This window comes from Drosophila kikkawai, chromosome 3L (assembly GCF_030179895.1).
Source record: "Drosophila kikkawai strain 14028-0561.14 chromosome 3L, DkikHiC1v2, whole genome shotgun sequence".
In the NCBI taxonomy this organism is placed as follows: domain Eukaryota; kingdom Metazoa; phylum Arthropoda; class Insecta; order Diptera; family Drosophilidae; genus Drosophila; species Drosophila kikkawai.
This window is the reverse complement of record NC_091730.1, coordinates 9,197,456-9,220,640: the sequence shown is the minus strand read 5'-3', so window position 1 is coordinate 9,220,640 and position 23,185 is coordinate 9,197,456. Positions and strand designations below refer to the sequence as shown.

Sequence of the window (23,185 nt, the reverse complement as noted above, 5' to 3'; positions counted from 1 at the left end):
AAAGAAAATATAATGGTTTGCATAGTGGCATAGTGGAAATTTACATGTACACATATTTTTGTTTATGGTCAGACAAGCACCCTTTGGCATTAAAAGCTTGTTATTTAGCATTTGGGACAATATTAGATGAGCACCTGAGTACTTTAATAATTATTTCCGGCCAACGACTTGAGGCTTAAGGGTCAGTTTTCGGCTTTTCTGAATGGAAATTGGAAAATACCAAGTTCTTTGGCGATTTTATGAGTAGAACTGCCACTATTTGTCAGGTTTACAACATTATTTTCAATTTATCGCGAAAATGTTGAAATTTTTGAGCTTTTATCAATATATTTTTATCATTTTTTACCAAAAACAGCTTCGGTCTTCAAAAACACGTTTTAAACTGATCTACAACCACCAAAAATAGAACTGAACAATTATAGAGTTAGATCTTTTACAAAAAACATAAAATTTAGTTTATAAAAGATGTGGAAAGCGAAAAGAGGTACAAGTAGGTAAAACGTGCAAAATTGAGTTTATGTGAGTTTATTTCGTTTTTTTATTCTAAAAATTTGAAATTATTTTTTAAGTTGCTGTTTCTTTCTTAAAATAACTAAAAATTAATTAAGAAACATTATAAAAAAAAAATTGTTGGATTTGCTTGTGTGGTTTGGTTTTTATTGATGGCCAAAGTTAAAATCGTGAACATACACTCAGTTGTGCTCGCCACTGTATATGTAAGGTATATTAATGATTATCAGTGCGAAATACACTATGAAATTGCAAAAAAAATTCTGAACCAATACGACTTTGTAACTACTCTGAAAAGAGGATATATTTTTTAAAATTCCTGTAATAAACAAACTTTTAAGTATCTCAGAGATATATTTCAGATTTATGCGGATATTTCAGAATTTATTTCGATCTCAGCTCTTTTGTCAGGGTATTCAAACAATCGCCATTGTCCAGCAAACCTTGCATTCCTACATATTCCTTTATTTTTTTTTATAAAGACGTTCAGGCATTGATAAGCCAAAAGGTGACCCAGTTGAGACCTACGCGACTCGTTAAATATAACAAGTTAACAAATATTTTTAATGATCCAGGGAGTTGCTCAAAAAAAGTTTCTCTGAAAAATCTTGAACTGAGATGGTAATATTACTCTTTAATTTAAACACATAAATTGTTAAATTTATGAAGATTTTTTTTGTAGAAAGTAAAAATTGATTTCTTTTTTCCGTAAATCCAATTTCAACGATTTTATATTTCATTTTACATTTTTTTGGCTTTTGAATTATTTGTATTATTATTAATTGTTATTAAAAAGCCTCTTGTTCCACTACTATACAAGGTATCCAAGAAATACAAACATATTTTCGCTTGCATGAAAGGAATTTGAAACCAAAATAAACAATTCAAGTGCTTCAAGTTTGTTTGCAAATATTTTCTCCATAAAGTTCTACATTGAGTTCAACGACCCCTCCAAGAACCTAGACAAACTACAGACTCCGAAATATATTTTATGATATAAAAAAAATCATACATAAATGATGAAAAGCCAACCGATTTTAGTCAAGACTGCAGACTGACCTCTCCGCCAAATGGAAGGTTAATTGAATCAAAATTGTTGCCAAAAATTCAAAGTGCGCATTCGTTGGACCTGTGAAAATTTCCTCTAGATACACAAAACTCAAGCGATTCTGTCTGAGAAATCTCAGGAGTCCCACCACAGACTGACTCATTCGACGGCCATGTAAATTGCAAACTAGTCTATGCGTTTCTAGTTGTATCTAGACACACAGAGCTGCATGCACACTTTGAGATACATGGGGGCCCATCTACAGATACATTTGTATCTGGCAGTGCAATGCACGCATTTAACATTGAATACAATGTTTGAGCATATTTTTGAGGTTGTTTTTATTTTCTCCTCTCTCTCTCTCTCTCTTACTTTTATTTTAATGTCCCATAAACCGGAACTATTAATCAACATAAGCGGGGAAAATGGCGCGGGTTGAGGAAATGATGTTCATTGGTTTTATTTACAGTTATCTGTGATCGCGAAGAAAGGCGGAATTGTTTAGTTGAGGTCGTTTTTTCATAGGGAAATATTTGTTTTTATTATTTGAAAATTAAAAAAAAAAGGTTTGGACATCAAATAAATAATTAAAGTAAAAAATTAAGCACTTTCAAGGCATCCTCTTGTTGAATATACAAAATAAACAAGAATAAATATTTGTTTATAAAAGCAAAGCACATTTCTTGAGTACATACTTTGGTTTTTAAGTGAACTAAAAATAAAATTCAATCACGCCACATCTTAAAACATTCGGTTTATTGTTTATTTAATTGCTTATCAGGTAGCTGAAAATTATGCAAATATATTTGATCAGATGGCAGGTACAATAATGCAATTTGGAACCTGTCAATTAGCAGTTGTTGCTGTTGATTATATTAGGCAGGTGTTTATTTTTTGAACTTAATCAAGTCTTGAAAACATTATTTAAAGATAAAAAGAAATAATAGTTAATTAAATAAAAATAAAATAAACAAAAGAAATCTACTACAACCTACTTTTTGAGTCCGTTTTTTATCAAATAAAAATTATCGCTTAAGCTTTTAAAACCTTAAATCTAAGATATGATAAGATAAGGTAATAAAATATATAAAAACCTATATACATTCCCCCTTCTTTAAGGCAAGTAAAAGTAATTAAAACCCCTTGGAAATTCTCTCTTTCTCTTTCCAACAAGTCAAGGTGTCTCTTGCTAATTACTTCACCAAACTGCCGATGGGTATTACAAAACGCAATTGAAATTCAAACACATTAGGGCACAGTAAACACTCGACTTGTTGAAACTCTTCAGGGTCTAGACTCCGCACCAAACAGATGTTGATAAGTGGGCACCCTTCTCCTGTTTGTTTGGTGATTAACATGGGAATAATGAAGAGGTTTCGTCTGCCTATTTTTAGGATTTTGTTTGGGGAGTTCTCAATCGGCGGGGTTTTTATGGTCATTATCAGCAGACCGACACGCGATATCAGACGGTATGGCGTTGGCGCCCAGATAATTACTCCATATACATATACTTATTCTACTATATATGTACATATATAGATACAGCGACTTGTAGAGCCGGGCCCGTCTGGCGATGTCAATGGAACTATCGCCCTGCCGAGATTATCTGTGGCAGCCGGCGAAAACGTGATCAGTTGTGGTCGGGTTCAGATGCGGCTGCTGTTTGCCTGAAAAAAAAAATGTATATAGCTTTCTATAAAAGTGTGTGCGCGCGTGTATATATTTGCATAATAAATCGCATAATTAAGTTTATTTTAATGCTGATCGCCACTGTAGTTGCAATGGAAAATTACGCGATCGCATTGTGAGCAAAACACACGCAACAAAATCAATCTTGGGTTTGAATGCCTGTGACCCCGGGATTGGTAAATGGTAAAGGCTTCTTTAATTTGGCAAATTTTGTTAGTTTATTTATAGTAGATATTTTCTTTCTTTTTTTTGCGACTTTATCCGTTTCCGCAGCGGAAGAGGTATATTCTCAAAGGAAAGTCTTTTGCCAAAAAAGAAATTCTAGCAGTGTCATGTAGGTGGGGGGTTGTATTTTTTATTATTTATTAAATTTAATTAATTAAAGCTAATAATTTTAATAATAAAAAATCCATTACAAGTATTAAGTAAACCAATTTTTGGAAAAATAAATAAATTATAATAAATTCATGTATCCCTACATTTCCATTCACTTTATGTTTGTTTATATAGATAACCACCTTAATTAATTATGATTTATTAGAAAGCTGGCAAGCAGAAAGTAAACAAATCCAAGTAGTGGTCACCACATCCTCCTCCGCCTCTGGGGTTTCTTTCTTCATTCCGCGATCACGCTTCGATCAGGTGCTCTAGGTCAGTTACGGCATGGCGATCACTCTGCAGCGATCTGTCTGTCTTGTGTCGCGTCCCAAAAATAAACCAGTTCTATATTTATGTTTTAAGTTTATGCTGCGCAGTTTATCAGCACTTTTTCGGTGGCAATCTTTCGGGTGAATGTATTTCAAGGAGGTCTCTTCGATGCGGGCTCTGCATTGATAAGGCGGGTCGCGCGCCTTGTGTCTAAATTTAAATCACTGCCAGAGGCCTGTAACTAGTCGTCTATAGTATATACTAAGGTAAAACATGCTCTAATCGGTTCTACAATTTGTTTAAATTTTACCGATAGTAAAATGTGGCCCGACTGATTTAGATTGCTCGGCTGGTTTCATCAGACGTTTTGCACGTTTTTGTTGCTGTGGGCGCGTGGTTCTCTGTTTTGACTTTTCTATTAATTATGCTACGAAATCAGCCGGTTCTGTGTGGTTTTTTTTTATTGCTAGCCAATTGTCTAGACATTAGGAATCAGCGGTACCTTTCCACTTTCAGCTTGTGAAACCTGTGAAATAATTGTATATTTTTCTTTGGGCTACACGCAGTCGAGAAATGATTTTTGATGATGGAAATAACCAGAAAAAGCATTGAAATTCATTGAATAAATATTTAAATATTTGTGTATAAATATTATATAATATCTTTATTTTTTTAATATTAACTATAATGTAAACTCTTAATAAAAATCTATAAAATGTAAGTATTTTTAACAAAACAAGAAAGGAAGCTAACTTCGGCACGCCGAAGTTGGTATACCCTTGCAGATTGGTTTTCATATTTATATTATAAATTATAATGCCGAAAACAGACTCTAAACTGAGTTACATACCATTTTACCTATACTTATTATGTTTACAGTTTGACAGTTACAGTTATACATTCCCACCTTTACATTTTCTCTACATCTACGGATCGCTTCTATGGCTGCTATATGATATAGTTGTCCGACTTTCATAAAATGTATACCAAAATTCTATAATAATAAGCAAAGCTCATATCTCAGAGTAGATGAAAATACGTTGAAAAACAACGAAGTTTTAATTTTTTCTATTACTTTCCCTATCGTTCCTATGGCAGCTATAAGATATAGTCGTCCGATTTTCATAAAATTTATACCAAAATTTTATAATAATACCAGAAGCTCATGTGTCAAAGTAGATTAAAATACGTTGAAAAACAACGAAGTTATAATTTTTTTCATTAATTTCCCGATCGTTCCTATGGCAGCTATAAGATATAGTGGTCCGATTTTCATAAAATTTTTACAAAAATTCTGGAATAATATAAAAAGCTATATCTCAAAAATGATGGAATAATATTGAAAAACAGCCAAGTTACAATTTTTTTTCTAAAAATTTATCGAACATTTGTATGGCAGCTATATGATATAGTCGTCCGATCCGGCCCGTTCCGACATATATAACAGTGAGAGTATATAGAAGACTATATGCAAAGTTTCATTCAGATAGCTTTAAAACTGAGGGACTAGTTTGCGTAGAAACGGACAGACGGACGGACAGACGGACAGACGGACGGACAGACGGACAGACGGACAGACGGACAGACGGACAGACGGACAGACGGACATGGCTAGATCGACTCGGCTGTTGATGCTGATCAAGAATATATATACTTTATAGGGTCGGAAACGTCTCCTTCACTGCGTTGCAAACTTCTGACTGAAATTATAATACCCTGCAAGGGTATAAAAATGTAATAAATATAAAAACAAAAATGCGTTCTTTAACCAATAATAAATTCAATAATTGTTATTTAAATTATATTTCCTATTTATGAATTCCTTAAATATTTAAGTTAGTAACCCATTTTATTTTTAAATCCCCTTAAATCATATTCCCGACTTGGCCCACACCTTAAAACCCGAGAAAAATGGAAAGTCGCCCGCATAAATTAAAAAATTTAAATGGTCCCGAACGACATCCGCTGAAACCAACAAACTATAATTACAAAACAGCATCCGAGCGAGAGACTCTGTGGCACATACTATGTACTTCTGGTAAAATATGAAAATATGTACTAAAATAGACAAGTTGAATTTATGTGAAAAGTGTGTGCCACTAAATTTGCCAGCGGGGGAAATGCAAAATTCAATTTCAAGTGCAACCAAAGAGAGACAACTTGCAAAATGATCGCGAAAAAGAGCAGAAGAAGAGAAAAATGTAATTAAGGAAGAGAAAATCAAAACTTACAGGCGGGGGACGTAGTAGTAATAAGGGTGTTCAGGGAGATTGCAGAAACCCTGTAATAAAAAATAAGGAAGAGAAATACCTTAGCTCAAAAGGCGTAGATTAAAGGGGTATATAAAATAAATTAAATACTGTGAAGACTAAGTTTAAAAATATAAAAAATATATATATTAACTTAATACTGAACCTGAACCTTCCTATAAATGTTCATATTAATTAAAGACAATAGTCTGTATTAAAAAACCATTTTAGCATACATTTAAGTTCCAGTTTTTTTATTGATTTATCAGGTAGATAACAAAAAAAAGAACACATTTTTTAATTAGATTTTATCAGCTGACAAAATTAATTGTAAACCAGTCTAAAGGTTACCCATGTTTGTTATATTTATATGATTATATTTAAGACATTTAATAAGACAGTCCAATATAATGTTATAATTATTAAGAGACTCATATTTACACCTTTTTACCTCCCTATATCGACACCTCTGGACAATCTCATATGGTTTACTCACATGAAGTGACCGGCAAACTGCAACGAGCCACTCAAGTAACCACTTCTTTATGCACGCAGGGATCTCTCGAAACCGGCTTTCAACTAGGCAAGCAACTCAGCCGGCTTTTCAACCTCCTTCTCTTCAAACGCCCCTATGCACTAAAAAAAAAAGAAAAAAAAAAAAGAATTTATTAAATGATTCCAGTAACAATTACTTAATAATACAATTAACTGTTTAATTTAATTGATTTTTAAAACTCTTTGAACAGTGCTAAAATTTAAGGCTTTATATCCTTACAATTCCCAATTAGTTCTAGCTCAAAACTAGTGAAAGCTGGGAAGAGCTAGAACAGATCCTTCCTAATATAGAGTTCATGCCATTTCTACATATGCAAGCATTACCTTTTAACTTATTAACTACTTGTACTTTTTTCCCTTAAAACCATCAAAAATCAAATCTTATATTAAAAATATATATTTTTTTCAGTGCAGTCCAACAAATTTAGCCGATCGACTCTCTGCCTCCGCCCACTGCTTTTAGCCTCCTTTAACCCGTTCATACAGTGATTTTCAATGAGATGCTGCTGAGTTGGCAACCGGCAACCAAAGAAATTAAGAAAGTGCGCATTCAAAGTAAGTTTTTTTGTTTTCGAGTGACACTCGAGAGACAAAAAGCGTGAACCCTCCACGGAGTTGCATTATCATGCGGTTCGAGATGTGATTTGAAATCACGCATTAGCAGAGCAGGAAAAAAAAAAAAACTCAAGATCCAGGCACAGAAACACCGCCATGAGTGCATTCTATCCCGGCACGCACACCAAACACCACTCTTATTCCATAGATAAAAGTAGCTCTAGCTCTCTATATAAAAGAGGTCTAACCACCCAGTCACTGTTTCGAGACTGCATTTCTGTGTTGAGTTTTGGTTTCCGCTTGTCTGGGACATTTTTTCTTTTTTTTTTTTCTTTGATGTGGGTACGACAGATATCATGTGGGTCGAAATTGGTCTGGGGGTCTCTAGATGTAAAAGGAAAAGGCGACGAGAAAAATCAATTCAAATGGTTCATTAGTTTTTTTGGTCTGTGGAATTTTGAGCCTCTCTTACAGGTATTAAATGAACGATTTTCCCATTTAAATAGGCTTTTATTTCCAAAAAAAAGATTCAGTCATCACAATAAATTTGATTATGAATATATCAAACTTAATCATAAATCTATTTTTATGCAAATTTAATGTTTGGGAATTACATTGATTTATTTAAATATTATTTCTTGTGAAGTTTGGTTTTTGTTAAATAAAACTCTTTGATATCATAGTTAAGGTATATCTTTTCTGAATCCAATCTTTCAAATTCCCTATTATTCCCCTAAATCCGATTGTCATTTTCAATATTTCTGAACCAGTTTATTATTCTAATGTTTTCTTCCCATATCAACAAAAATATCAAAGTTGTAAAATAAGTATCTTACACAAGATCTTCTTTGATGGTCTAATTGATTTAGAGGTGACAAGGTAGGCTCCTATATACAAGAAATGCGTGGGCTGAACACATAAATGAAACCAAAATTCACTCAAAAATTTTATTTTCAATTGGGAAAAACTCATAGGACACAGAGTGAAATTATTGGGGAGAATATAAAATTATTTAGAGAGCAATACTGCAAGAAATAATAGTACAATTATACAAGAAAGTCCAAAAAATGTTTAACTAAATTATAATATAAAGAAATATAATTTGTATATTTTATGTACATATATTTTAAAATTTATAATAAGTTTTTTAGGTATATAAATTACTTAAAAATGTCAAATATATAATATTAAATTTTTTAAATATTTAATAAGACAATTTAAATAGTTTTCTACACCCCTTTCCTTACAATTAACATCTAAAATATATATTAATTCTTTAAGGACTTAACTAATCAGCACATACACATACCGACTAAGGTAAATAAATGATCAAACAGCTGAAAGGCGGAAAATCTGTTTGGCAAATTCCCCTGAATTTCACTCAGGGTCCACGAGGCGGGAGATTCCGTCTATATGAGATTGCCCGTGATCATGTCTCGGGGGCCTGACACCCGTTTTGACTTTTGTCACCGCCGGCGGCGCCAAAACTAATCAAAGCAACTAAAACTAAAACCAAGCTACCAACACACACACATCCCAAAGTAAATGATAATATTAAAATGCAATCGAAAAATGCAAGCCACGTAGTAGATCCCGAGAGAGTAAGGGAGAGAGAGAGCACGGTTCACCTACAAAAGAGAGCCAGAAAGTGTTCGAGCTCCCTCTTTCTCTGTGTGTACCGATCGGATCACCGGGGTCTTAACGGCAAGTAGCACCTCCGAACCATTTTCATTCGTTTTCGCAGCGCCGAAGCGTACGGTTCATAGGAGGAACGGAACGGAACGGAGTGGAACGAGACGGAACGGGGAACGCGACGCGAATTGTTGTTGTTTTTTTTTTGTAACATTAAATTGTTTAAAAAAAACACACACACCAAAAATTAAGTAATACTTGAGAAAAAGCCGCGTGAAAATCCATTAAAAATCGTTCGTTCGTCGTTGTGTGCGTGTGTCCACGAAAAGTGCCCCCACATCGGAGGATTTTAATAAATTCAATTAAAGTCCATCGTTTTCATTGTCTGACGCTCACGCGTGATGCACATATGAAAAAGTAAAAAAAAAAAATTAAGGTTTTAAATTAAGAAAATCACATCTCAAAGAAAAGTGATTGACAGCACAAGAAAATAAGAAAAGAAAAAAGTTCCTTTCCTTCTTTACCCTGAAGCAGAAGAAGATAGCGAAGAGTAGACGCAGAAGAGATAAGAAAATAACGGTTAGTGGCGAACTTCACCTCAAAACATAAACAAAAGTAGAAACTAAAATCATAAATTATTCAGTTATCATACCAAAATTTTATTAAATTACTGAGTGGCTTTATTAAATCAGGCCAAAAAATTAACATTAAAAATTATTATTAACCATTTCGGACATCATTAGTGTGTGTAAACACCATTAAATGAGATTCCCACCTGCGATTAGCTATTCAAAATTACATAAATGTACTATTTAGCGCTCATGCATTCCATTTTACATATTATTTGCCAATTAAAAAAAATATTTGTTGTGCTTCGATTGAAAAACAAAAACAAATCGTTTAATTTTCTATATGTATTTATTTTCACAGGGCCTTCCAAACACATAAAGTTCCTTGTTTGTAGAGAACATTTTGTAATCAGAGCGCAGATCGAAGCCCTATATATAAAATGATTTCACACAGTCCGCCCATATTCAGTCACAGTCCACCCGTTAGTTTTCTGGCGGACTTCATGAGCGGACATCAGCGTCAATCGTTAAAGTAAGTTTACAAAAAAACTAAATAACTAATAATAAATAAATATTCCAGCCACTTGGCCTAATTTATTACTAAATTGATTTAAGTGAACTCACGAGTTTCGGCTGCCAATCAAAATAAATTAACTTGGGAAATCTGAAAAGAGTTTTCGTGTGATAGAAAAACCTGGACACGTTTTAGTTTTTTACCAGTGTCACGTCTTAACACAAACTTTCTTTTTATTTTCTTATCAGCCTATATAACTCGACAGGTATTTTTCCAGATACATTTTAAGATACATTTTGTTTTCAACAGGTGTGTGTGTGTACGTGTTAATAAAAGAAACAGAAAAAATGTTGATTAAGCAGTCGATAAATTTGTGAGATTACATGACTTAAACAAAAAAAATGTTGTGTTTATCACTTCCGTTGTTATACAACAAAAAAGATGATATAAACATTTAATAAAAAAGAGGGCTATAAGAAAATATTGAGTAAAAATTACTTTAAAAAGAAAATCGAACATAAAAATTTTTCTTTTATAATTTTTTCGTTTTTCAATTTTTATAAAAAATAAAAGAATTCTTAGTTGCAGCTGAACAAACAACGAGTAAATCAACAATTCTGTTTAATGAATGTAACAGAATGAATTTCAGTTAATGTTTACTAAATGTTTCTTTTGAGGTCTTCAAATATTGAAGTAACTGAAACACCTGTACCAGCTGTCACTTAAAAACATTTAAGCCAACTGTTCAATAGCGGAAAAACTTGTATTTTTAATACTTTAAAAAGCGAACTAAACGTGAAAACATTTCAAGAACACAGCGAATGCAGGGGTACTAAAAATATTCCCGGCGACTAAGGCTCGTTTCTTGGTTGACAACAGATTGGCGAAAAAAATATGAAGTGAAACCATTCAAGATCAAGGCAAGGCAAGACCCAAAACAAACATTTCGCCGATGCTGAGGTGATCTTCTGTCGGAGAGAGAGAAAGAGATTTGGGTTTGGAGAATTGTTCACGAGTTGGGGAGATGTTGCTCGCTTGGCGACAAATAAGCGCGTGGCGCTCTGACGATACTTTTTTTCTTACATTTTTTTTCGGTTTCTCAGGGGCACACGAGCCATCCGAAAGTTATGACAAATCGGTAAAGGGAGGCTAGGGTGTACCATATAGCAATTGATCCAATAAAACAAATTTGCGGCGCTTCATTTGCTGCACGCGCTGCATTTTGTAGTGAGCATTTTATTTTTGGTGAATGATAAATGTACAATAACAAAATTCGTATAATTTATGGCTAGCTAAAAATAAATATTTATATGTGAACAAAACGAGCAAAAGGAACTGAAAATTCTACAAAATAATCAGTTAAGATTAAAGACCTTAAGATAGAGCAAATCCAAGACTATTATAGCTCTGGAAATCCGTATTTACAATAGAAAACCACCCTGGAAAACCATTCCTATCAAGGAACGTCAGTGGTATTCCTCGGAGTAATCCCTAAACACTCCAACTAACTCAAGTAACTCAGCTGTTTCTGCGTCAATTCACTTGAGAATTCACAGCGTAATTTTACAACTACTGCTGACGATTTCTAATACCATTTACCCATGATCAATACTGGAAATAACTGAAGTAACTCGGTGGTATGACATCGAAAACACTTGAAATTTTTCAAGTTGCCAACTCAGGCACTAAATATGCTGATAAAGGGTCGAGACTGCAGCAATTAGCCAATAAAAGGCAGTGATAACCAGGCAGGGCAGACGGAAAAGTTCTCATAGCCAGGCCCACGCCGAAAAAAGCGGTATCAGCATGGAACCAGCATATGTTTTTTAGCATGCGAAAGTCCACTAGAACTACAGGTTCAAGCCTTATCAAGCATTGACTTTTTAGTTTCATAAATGTCTAGCCAAAAAACGTATGATAACTAACACGGCGAATGAGATGAGTGAGTGAGTCTCTGTCTGAAAATACATTTTCAGCGATGACTCAACGGAGAGCCCAAACAAATATGCTTCAATTAAATATTAAATTCCCCCCACAACAATCCAAAATCAAGTGGGGAGGTCGTGCGCAACTCTCCGTTGTCTTATCAGCAATGTTTCTTTATAGACAATATATATGCGGGTATCAAAAGCAATATAAGTACAAGATCAAGTAGTATACATAGGCCTCTGGACAATGGAGGCGAATAATATAGCAGTAAAAATTTAAAACCAAAGCCTCTTATCAGGCCTGATAAAAGTGCAGCTTGATGCGTAGATGCCCAAAATAAAAGACTGATCCGAGAGGTCCTCATTTCTTTATCTATGCAAAGAAAAAAAGATCACAAAAAAACGGACACATCTGGTGATATTTTGTATTAATAAATTATATTTAGCAACTGGAGGTTTTAGAGATTGAATTTATGTTTCAATTTAAGACTTCTTGTAGGATTTATTAAACACAAAATTAAAAAGTTTTTATTATAAGTTTACAATATCTTAGTCTTTAAAAATTTTATTCGTTTAAAACTCACATACTTCCCTCTCTTTTCCAGCTACAATGACGAGCCCAACCGAGCGTCTCGCTACTGCCGGCCCCAAGTGATAACTCTGGCCTCCAAAGCCATGGTCAACAACGCCTCGGCGGCGGTCCAGGGACAGGGCCCCAGTCAGCAGAAGGCTGGCGCCACGCCCTTGGGTGTGGGCAGTCGATCCGGCCGGAGCTACCTGGAACGGATGGCCTCCGCCCCGCTGCTCACTAACCAGCCCAAGTCCTGTCTCAGCCGCAAATCCTGCCTGCACAAATCATCCCAGAATGTGAACAGCTCATCGGCCAGCCCCATTACCACAGATCTCTCGCCAACGGACACCGAAGGCGATGTCACGGACAGTGCCAGCCATGGCTGTATGTGCAGCAAGGATAGCGACATTAACGGACCAACCCACTGCGAACTGAGGTGAGTTTGGAAAGATAAGATTACATCATCATAAACGTAATTCGATCGAGAGGGCGGGTTCAGTCACTTTGACGTCAGGCCAGCAAAGATAATGGCGCCGCACTTACAAAAACCACCAACTGAACTAGTTGAGACTTTTTTGTGGGTTGTGAGGTCTAGCCAATTGTGGTCAGAATGGGTGTAACGCCCCATAAGTGATTCATTGAAGAGGCAAAAGATATCGAATGGATTTAAAGAAAATGAGAAAATGATAGAGAGAGTTGGGTAACAGAAGAAGCTTAAGATGAGTTATCTGGGTAACTTGGTAGCTTGTGGTTGGGCTCAAAGAAAGTCGTAAGATCATATCAAATATAAGGGTTTTTTATGTAGAAAATAAAGGCATCACAGGAAAGCCATTAAAATCGTTTCAGTATAAAAAATGTCTTAGGAGTACATAAAGCCCAAGCAAGCACCCCGAAATAAAGCCGCCAAAATGCCATTTCCTGTTTCCCATTTATAAACAAAAAAGTATATCGTATTTAAGTCATTAACGATAGTTCAAGTAGAAGCAAAAAACACAATCTCTTGGCAGTCAAACAACTTTCCCAAAGACGTCATAGAGAGCACATGTCATTTGGTAAATAAGAACGGAAAAGCAATTGCAATCCCAGGCGCAAAAAGATCCATAAAATATACTCTAGGGAATATTTGGGTATATATACAAGTAAAAGCAAAATGTTAAGCTAAATTTAAGAACATGCAATTCCACAAAAACAAAATATAAATTATCTAAATGAGTGCAGAAATGTGCCAAAAGAAAAACACGCCACTGCATCGCGATCGCGAGGGGTTCTATCTAGTATCTCTAAGATAAAAAATCGCACACACATACTATAGAACCAAACGGCCAGGCGCCATTATTTTCGTTTTCTCTTTCTATACACGTAATATATATATTCTCAGTTCATTATTGATTCATATGCGAGGCCCTGAAAAATAATATCTTTCGCTTTCAGCAAGCCCTGGGAAGCGAATTTCCTTCTTTGCACTTGAATTTGACATTTAAAATAAAAGAAAAATTGCTAAAAATACGTAATACATTGTTCTTGGTGTGTATGTACATTGAGATAGAGAAAATAAATGATACATGCATTTGCGTCAAAAGACGGCGCACTAGAATTTCTATTTGGGCAATGTCTAGACGAGACGAGGGTATAGCAAGCTTAAACCCCTCCACAGCCTCTCTACGTAAATGCAATTTACCCCGTAATATTTATTATCAATGTAAACCAGACGCGTGCTTTCAGCTTTTGTGTATACAACTTGCGGTTGCGTATGTTATATGCCTGGTTTTATCAGTTACGAAATGCACTGAACGAAAATTGATGACAAAATAAAAATGTATCCCTTGGATGCATATTTAGCTCATCCATCAATATCCTGTCACTCGTTGGGACGTCTTGTGCTTCCCTTTATTTCAATCACATTTGACAGCCCATGAAAAAAAGCTTTCTTCTTTTCATAATTACCTTCCCACAACCCTAAAAATAAATGAAAAGAAAACCGAAAATGATCAAGATCAACCATAAAACGACGCAGACGGGTCACGTCAAGGCCGAAGAATTATTAGCCTAGAAGCGTGATCGCTCTCAAGCGAAAGGCGTCATTAAACACACCAAATTTTTTTCGGGTGTAACGTAAACTAAAAATATTTCAACATTACAAGCACACACAGCCATAAGGTTATATATACACATCTAGTAGAGGCAGAAGATGGGGAGATATGTCCGATGTTCATGCGAGACTCACGTGAATCGATCAGAAAAATGTGAGGCTGAGGCGTTGCGTTTGATGTAAAAATGTTGGCGCACCATCAGCTGAACAAATTCAGAAAAAATGCAGAAAAAATTCTGTAAATGTCTAAGAGTGTAACCTTTTTTTTAGAAAATTAAGTTTTATAAAGAAAAGTCATTAAGACGAACAAAAATTCCAAATAAAACTATTTTCAGACGCTTACTTAGTAGTGGACTTTGACTGTGCGTAGGGGAAATTTCCAAAGCAACTAAAACGTGCGTAGAAAAGACATAATAAAATTTTAGGAAAACCTGAAAATGTTGCCAAAATCCAAGACGGAAATGTCTTGATTCATTAAGCAAAAACAACAAAACTAGACCAACTATAAGGTCAACTAGGCTGACCATCAAATTAGACAGTTGTAAAAATTTCAACAGGTCTTGGCAGAATATTTTTTGTGGACAGGTTATTGACTCAATTACAAAAATTTGGGGGACTCGAGCAAGGCTAACAGATTGAAAACTGCGGAATTGTAAAGTATTTTTAGGCATAATTTCCTCGGGTTTTTGGTTTTTAAAAATCCCTTTTTAATGTCTTCGAAACTTGTTTCTCCTTTCCCCTTAATGCTTGTGCCTTGCATATTGAGAAGCTGACAAATTTATGGACTTGTTGTAAACCGGACCCTCGAAATTAAATGCGTTCCGTAATGCGACTGCCTTTTAGGTGTTGAACAAATGCATTCAAACTCGTTTCCCTTGGAGGAAAATGTGGGGAAAATGGAAATGTAAATTAATATAACATATATTTCGTTTTTTTTATTACTTCTTCGGGCGATCTCTTTTAAAAGTTGACAACGTTACAGGAAAGCGGCGGCCAAGAGACCCGTCTGTGGTCTCTGATTTCTGATTTCTGGTTGGGCGTTGAGGCCCACACACGTCAGATAAGCGATCGTCTCGGAAAGAAACCTGTTGAAGAAAATGCAGTAACAGCAGGCGCACAGCCGATCATGCCCTCGATGCGTGATCGTCGATAGTCGCCTCGATCCGTTTCGATCCGTTTCGAGTCGAGTCGAGGTGGTGCGATCTCCGGCGAATAGTACTGCCAGAGCAAACCAGCCAGCCGGCGTTCAATAAACAGAGAGAGCCAGCCAGCCTGGCAATAGCCAACAAAACTGTTGGCTATTTGTACTTCTCATATATATTTAGCACTCGATGCGTTTTCCCCCGGCTCCCTCCTTCAATTTGCAGACCAAATAAATTCTGCACCATGGGGTGTGTGGGTTATAAGGCTTCCTCCAACTGACGGAAACTTTTCAGTTTCTCAGCATTAGTGGGGTTTATTTTGGTTTGACAACAGCGAAAAGAGCTATTAAAAAGCGAGCCCCTAACTGGTCTGATTAGCCAAAATTAGTCTCAATATCTTATCGATTTTATGGTCAACTTTCTAAAAGGAAAAAAGGTTGATATGGGGAATAAAAATCCAGGGAACTTAGTTCCCTCATAAGAACATTTTCAATAAAAATTTTAAAAAAGATAATCAATTATAAAAAAATATAGAACTATAAAAAGTGTTTCCCTTATACTTTTCTGATGTTTTACACATATTTAGATAGAAGTTTTAATATTTTTAAACCTGATATAAAAGTAGAACAATAAAAATAGCTGATTACTAATTTTCCATTATAAAAGAATTGTTAGAATAAATATACAAAATATAATAAATCATGAAATATTATGAAACAAGGAAGAAATAAATTTAGAACCATAATAAGTATTTCCTTAACACTTCCCTGACATTATACACATATTTAAATGAAAAACAGTATTGTATCTTCATATATATTTTAAAAAGAATATGTATAAAATATATACCAAGGGATTTTCAGTCTCTTGCCAAACTCAGATTGGTTCTGTTTCAAATATCCGAAATTCCAGAATTTCTTGAATTATTTCCTACATTTTGAATCACGAGTTTATCCATCATATACATATGTACATATACTATATATCCTAGTGGGGCGTGTTTTTATTTACATTTAAGCCAAAGACTCGTGGGCCGGGTCGCCCAATAAAACCAAAAACAAAAAAGAAAGGCAATGGTGGAAAGTAGGCGTGTTTTACATATAGATTAAGGCAAATCTTTGGCAAGACCGTACTACGTGACTGCTAAAAATAAAAAAAAGCAACAACATATTTCATACACATTACTCTTTTTATGACGCAGGGAATTTTTCGGGAACAGCATTTTTTTGGAAGATATAATATGTTTCTAAAGAAAAGGGAAATAAAATATAGGAAATACCTTTAGGTATTTGGAAAATTACAAAAATTGGCAGACTGATAGAGAAGATCTTGGTTATCTCACAGGAGCTAAAAAAATGTTATAAAAAAATGCATTTGACAACGACGCAGTTAGGTAAACTAAAAGTCAAAACAAACCAATAAAATCCAACTGTTTAGCTTAAAAATAGAAATCTTTGCGGACCAAAGAAGCAAAGTCAATGACCATTAAGTAATTAAATACATATATTTCCAAATTGGGGGGGTCAAGTCAAACTGATAATGCTGGGGTCAAATCTACATTTCTTTTAAATATAAATATATTTTTTAATAATGAATAGGTAATTTATATATAATTTATTGTGATGTACTCAACTGATGGGATTTCTTTTCTATTCTTTTCTTTTCATTTTGGCAGTCGCGGCCCCAAAAAGCATGTGATCTTTGCCGATGATGAGGGCCTATCGCTGACCGAGGTTCGTGTGATGTCCGAACCCTCGAACGTGCCGCCCTATTGGAGCATGAAGTTCTTGGAGCAGATAACACAGGGCCTGGTCAGTCCACATCCGCCAGATCAGTGGACGGTGGACTTCAAGCAGCCGGCCTCAGACTATCTATCATTTAGGTGAGTTTTGGAAGCTAATAAAACTATTATAAAAGGAATTTAAAATGATTATCGAATTAAATTAAATATTAAATTTTAAAATATATTTAAAACTCAAAAAAATATACATAAATTTCTTTTAGACAAAAGATAGAGCGTGACTTTGTTTCCCTGGAGAATGTGATCGTCAAGGATGAGGAGTCGATTGTGGTGGGCACCATCAAGGTGAAGAACATCGACTTCCAGAAGGAGATCATTGTACGTGTGACCTGGGACGACTGGAAGAGCCAGCAGGACATCTTTTGCACATTTGCCAGAGCTTATGGCCCGACCACCTGTGCCCATGTCGTCTTCGATACATTCTCCTTCAAGATCACCCTGCCGCCATCCTCTAAGCGCCTGGAATTCTGCATTTGCTACCGCACCAACGAAACAGAATATTGGGATAATAATGATGTGAGTTTTGTCAATAGAAAAAATATTAAATATTTTATTTTAAATATATACATATTTTTTGATATTATTGCAGGGTAAAAACTACACCATCAGCAAGCGATCGCCCTTTTATTACAACGCCCTTTCGCCCTATGATAAGGGACAGAATCGCAATTCGAGCCAACAAATGCGGTCCACCCTGACCGATGCCTTGGCCAAGGTGCAGGACCAAAATGGCTGGCACCAGGAGCCACATACGCCATATTGGTAAAAAGATTGCCTGGGTGAAACCGGGGAAGTGGACTTCCCTGGCCCCAGCTCAACAAGGAATTAAGTTTCTCATTTAGGCCACATGAACAGAATCGGAAAAGATTTTTTAAATTTTAAATTGACAGTGTTAGGGACAGAGAGAGAGTCTAAAAGATTTTTACCACTAACGAAACCTTTTTGTTTGACTTAAGCGTATAGCCTGGTACAAAAATCCCAATTTAAACGTGCCATGAGAGATATAGGGGGGCTCCCGATAACTACTTCTATTAGAAAAGAGCCCAAATTTGTATGTTTATTTGACTTTTATCAATTTTAATCCTCTAAAATGTTGTATGTTCGATTGTAAAGAAGAAAACTAAAGCAACAAGATTTATATATATGTTTACCTGTGTATGCCTGTGTGATTGTCTACAACTCTTGTATAACTGATATTAGATTTATGTAAAAACTAAACTAAAAACGAAAGAAAACCCCCATAAAAAAACGTAAGGAGAAGAGAGGAATTTTGAGGCGTGAAGTATCCTAGCAAACCATTGTTTCGAAATTTTCTGCAATTGCAAAATAAAGAACGAAAAAAACAAACAAACAAAAACACACACACAACAAATCAAACAAAATATTAGACCATAAGCTTATTCGTTTTATTATTTGTTCCCCCCATTTTTATTTCTTTTCATTTCATTATACAATTATTTCCTTTTTTTTGGTTATTTGAAACGCTAAGACTGAAATGGCTTGTTACGGAGAAGAAAACACGTCCTGCAATATAATTATGAAATAAAATTAAAATTAAAAACACAACAAACGGAAAACAAACAGTTCTTTGTCCTCATTGTTTTGTGTGATCCAGATCCCCGACTATATATTCTACATATACATATACACCTAGCTAGCCTTAAGCGATTTGTACATACAGAAACAAAAAACAAACGATAAAAATTATATACCAGAAAATTGCCTGTTAAATACATTTATATACCTATGAGTTTTAAAGTTAAGTCAAGATGTCTAGCTTGTAGTTCTTAGAGGTTATTTAGTTAGTAAGCCAGACTCAGCCCAACTGACGTAACGTGAATATGAATCAACTATATATATGTGCCCATATACATATAAAAAACGTACTCTATGATTATTTAGTTTTTAACACAACTTATGACACAACGAGCCATTATATTGTCTTATTCAGCTCATTGCTCATAAACAACAAAATAAATATATTTTTGAAAAAAAAACTGGGATTTTGTATTTACATTTTTTAATTATTAGATGCGGTTATTTGAATTTAATGGAAAATATAAAAGTTTCCTTGGGCGGTGTCACTTGGACACTCCCCCTTTAAAATGCTTTACTTTTCTAATCTTCTTTTTTTTTCGTACATACAAAAGAGCGTTCTGACACGCCCTCTCCAAAATACTTTCCTTTTTTAACCATATTTTCTTTATATAAAGAAATAAATTAAATTTATAAATTACTCAAATGTAAAATAAAACTAAAATTTAATCATGATCCCATCATAATGCTCAATTACCCGCCTGCATTGTGCCTCCTCTTCCTCCCCTGGGTTAAGTTAATCAAACAGCCCCATTTAAGCTTTTCAAAGTCAAGATCAAGTATTTGTATTGGTCAAAGGCTATCATTGCGAGACTTTAAACGCCAGAACCAGTTCCCGTTTAATAAAGAGTTGCATTAGATTAGAAAAAACGCATCGTTAGTAGTGGTTTTTATATATTTTATAATTTAATTTATTCAGAGTGCTTTCTGTTTTGGGGTACGGAGCGGGGGTCATACAATTGAAACAGCATAATATCATATTCGCATGTGTGTGGCAGGGTGAACAAGGGGCTGGACCAACAAAGGGGACAACATACGGGCATACTTTCCAGCGGTAACTAGACTCACATTGGGCTAAAGATATATAGTATATAGTGTTAGATTGTATATGGAATTGAAATACTTTGAACTTGAGTGTGGTAGCTTAGATGCATAAGACAGAATGTTCAGTAACTAAAATAAGAATAAATTGCTCTTTATATAGTACTAGTGTAGATAAATTGCCGTGACATTGAAACGCATCGAGTTATGTACGTTGTTCCAGGAATGTACACACGCAACACTGATCTTGAAGAGATATGGCCCAAAAGGCTGCTTCTAGGCAAAATGTATAACGTTAGAAAATAAAAGTATGTTGCTCTCCCCTATAGGTTCTGCCCACAATCGCGCTAAACTGGATCAACTCTGTGGTATCTTTACGACTAATCCCATTTTAATGCTGCTTGGCCTTCAGGCTGGCGGGCATCTCTGGTGGCGGCGGGCGGGGAATGCCCAGGGCAACCTTGACACCATCGTAGATGAACCATTGCAGAGCGGTCAGGGTACCGATCATAATGATACGCGGCGTCAAGCCATTCCACATGCCCCTGAAGCCGAGAGACTTGGCCACATCCACAGCGCTGGCGCCCTTGGTCTGGTTCAGTTTGGACACCACAACATCAGCGGGATGGGACACAACGGCACAGAAGACACCGGCAATGTAACCAGCGGCAAAGGTGACGACCAGCTGCTCGCCCTTGCTGCAGTCGGCACGGGGCTTGGGTACCACATACCTAAAGGAAAGAGAGAAGTCCATTATTAATATTAGTTTAAATTTGTATTACTTTTTTAGAGGTTTTGCTAAGGTTTAGAGTAGGTCCTGCCATTTTTCAGCATTACATAAGGCAATACGGAAGAAAGTTTATTGATTTTTCAGGAAGAAAGGAAACCTACTTCATGATACGTTAAAGAACACTATATCTTGTCTAGATAACAATAAATTACTTTTGCATTGGTTGTTGAGACGTTGTTCTTATCTGCTGACTGGCAAAGCGCTAAAAATTAATTTTCACCCAGAATATAATTTAATTACTCGGTGACGTTATGCAAAACTAAATAAAGTATTAATTTTTGGCATTTGAAATATATTAAATAACATTTAAATGTTATATTCCCTTTAAAGAAATTAAAGTGGACTTTGAACCTTGATAAAGAAACTATATATAATAACCTAATTCCAAGAAAGTGCTACATATTTTCTCTTACTCCAACTATAAACAAATCCTCTTACTTCAAAACCCTCTTCTTTTCTAATTCATTAAAAATAAAACTTACTTGTACAGCAGCTCCACGGTGCGCTCGAAGCAAGCGAACTTCATCATGGTGTATGGGATCTGTCGCATCCACAGTGGCACTAGACCCTTGTAGAAGGCATTGACACCCTCCTCCTTCAGCATCTTGGGCACAGCCTCGCGGAAGTTGTTGGCAAAACCGGGCACAGTCTGGATCTTAACCTTGGCAGCCTCGAATGGAGACAGAGCAATATCGGCGAAGAACTCAGCCGAGGCGGAAGCAGCCAGATACAAGGAGGTGCGGTACAGGTAGGCATTCTCCTCGCCAATGATCTCAGAGTACTTCACCTTGAACAGCTCGTACAGACCGAATTTGCAGAGACCCTAAGGAAAATGAAATGGGAATTAATTGATTAATCACAAACGATCTGATTTGGACAGCTTTCTTGTGCATATCTATGTCAATGTAATTGGGGCCATCAGGTGACCGTGTCACGTTCCCTCCGCCTTCACGTGATTATGCAACCCCCCGAACCCCGACGTACCTGCGCCGAGTAACCCAACAGGGTGGGGAACCATCCCTTGGCCAGGCCGCGAGCACCCTCCTCCGCAACGGTGACCTTGAAGCCATGGAACAGATTCTTGTACTTGGCCGAGTCGACCTGCAGGCGGCACTTGACCAAATCCAGGGGAACCACAAAGGTGTGGGTGGTGCCGCAGCTGAGGATGCCACCGATACCGCACAGCGCAAAGTACTTGTTGCTGCCGAATTCGCACGAATCATTCTGGTTGGCAGTGGCGGCCGCAGCGATTTCGCGTCCCTGAACGGGCTGGGGATCCTCCGCAATCTTGGTGGCAGCGTCACATTGCACGGGCGTGAAGGGGCTGCGGAAGGGTGAGTTCCTGGCGGTTTCAAAGAAGCTTGAGAACATCTTGATTGCTGGATCTGCTACGGGACAAGGTCGTCTGCAAGAGAAAGGGGAGAGGGAACCGTAAGCTATATGTGTATTTATCAGGCGCCGCCAGACATGTGCTTTATCTAATTATATTTCCTTCAGCGCAGCAATCAGCTGCTTGCTGCTTTTCTAGGTTACATAACGGCGTGCCGTGCCAAGAATTTCATCCCACTTACGGGGTTTCTTCTGGCGGTGTTACAACAGAAACAAAACAAAGTTCACAGAAATTTTATCTGATTTCGGAGCTGGTGTCACGTTTGATTTAAATTTTTGACTGGAGAGTCTTATGCAATTTTTCGGCCCTACAATTTTCGCACTTACACTTCGTCAGCAACGTTTTCGCTTCGTGGGCGGGGATTCAAAGAATGAAGAGGGGGAGTGGTGCTGCCGGCAGTGTTGCCAGATGAAAAAATCTCGAAAAGTGTAAATTTTCCCCTAAAAAATCCAGTTTTCCCCTAAATTTAAAAAATCAGTTAAATTCAAAATTATAAGGAAGAAACATCTTTTTGTTACTTTAATTTAATGTTTTTTTATACATATGTATTAATACAAGTTTAAAAAAACCCCTAAATCTAGGGAACACTGGCTGCCGCTTAAAAAGCTTTTGACAAAAGCTAGTAAAACGCCAAAAAGTTGTGAAGGTGGCTAAAAAATATCTGGACGATCAGAGTTACGGGCGGCTGTGTGACCCTAAGAATCGTGTGACCGTGGCAGGGTCGAGAAAAAATACATTAATTAGCTGCCACTGCGTTTATGCGATGGATTGCAAATATTTAACAAAAGCCTGAAACTTAATAAAAAATAATCAGGGGATAGTTGAATGAAATGTACAGTAGGTTAAAAATAATTATAGGAGATAACAA

At 36.1% G+C, this 23,185-nt stretch overlaps 2 protein-coding genes across 3 annotated transcripts; one reads left to right on the top strand and one right to left on the bottom strand.

Annotated features, from left to right (window-relative positions):
- The first annotated feature begins 8,994 nt into the window (after positions 1-8,994).
- Positions 8,995-19,497, top strand: Gbs-70E (Glycogen binding subunit 70E). The gene is made up of 6 exons (XM_017164027.3): positions 8,995-9,465; positions 9,817-9,987; positions 12,503-12,904; positions 17,375-17,581; positions 17,704-18,016; positions 18,090-19,497. The coding sequence occupies exons 2-6, from the start codon at positions 9,896-9,898 to the stop codon at positions 18,264-18,266; spliced, it is 1,191 nt and encodes a 396-aa protein (XP_017019516.1). The 5' UTR covers positions 8,995-9,465; positions 9,817-9,895; the 3' UTR covers positions 18,267-19,497.
- Positions 19,498-19,977: 480 nt separating this feature from the next.
- On the bottom strand, positions 19,978-22,781 carry Mpcp2 (Mitochondrial phosphate carrier protein 2). Of its 2 annotated transcripts, none has more exons than XM_017164095.2 (4): positions 22,644-22,781; positions 21,912-22,332; positions 21,410-21,750; positions 19,978-20,868 (listed from the first exon to the last, which is right to left on the bottom strand). In XM_017164095.2, the coding sequence occupies exons 2-4, from the start codon at positions 22,296-22,298 to the stop codon at positions 20,529-20,531; spliced, it is 1,068 nt and encodes a 355-aa protein (XP_017019584.1). In that variant the 5' UTR covers positions 22,299-22,332; positions 22,644-22,781; the 3' UTR covers positions 19,978-20,528. The 2 variants fall into 2 exon arrangements, with proteins under 2 accessions (XP_017019584.1, XP_017019585.1); XM_017164096.3 differs by lacking the exon at positions 22,644-22,781 and adding an exon at positions 22,499-22,643.
- Positions 22,782-23,185: the final 404 nt, after the last annotated feature.

What these genes read in the sequence shown, in the direction of transcription:
- Gbs-70E (XM_017164027.3), top strand. Translation starts at nt 9,896, where the DNA reads ATGATTTCACACAGTCCGCCCATATTCAGTCACAGTCCACCCGTTAGT. An exon ending in CCAACCCACTGCGAACTGAG is followed by an intron (nt 12,905 to 17,374) that starts GTGAGTTTGGAA and finishes TCATTTTGGCAG; the next exon opens with TCGCGGCCCCAAAAAGCATG. An exon ending in AATATTGGGATAATAATGAT is followed by an intron (nt 18,017 to 18,089) that starts GTGAGTTTTGTC and finishes ATATTATTGCAG; the next exon opens with GGTAAAAACTACACCATCAG.
- Mpcp2 (XM_017164095.2), bottom strand. Translation starts at nt 22,298, where the DNA reads ATGTTCTCAAGCTTCTTTGAAACCGCCAGGAACTCACCCTTCCGCAGC. An exon ending in TGTTGGGTTACTCGGCGCAG is followed by an intron (nt 21,751 to 21,911) that starts GTACGTCGGGGT and finishes CATTTTCCTTAG; the next exon opens with GGTCTCTGCAAATTCGGTCT. An exon ending in ACCGTGGAGCTGCTGTACAA is followed by an intron (nt 20,869 to 21,409) that starts GTAAGTTTTATT and finishes TCTTTCCTTTAG; the next exon opens with GTATGTGGTACCCAAGCCCC.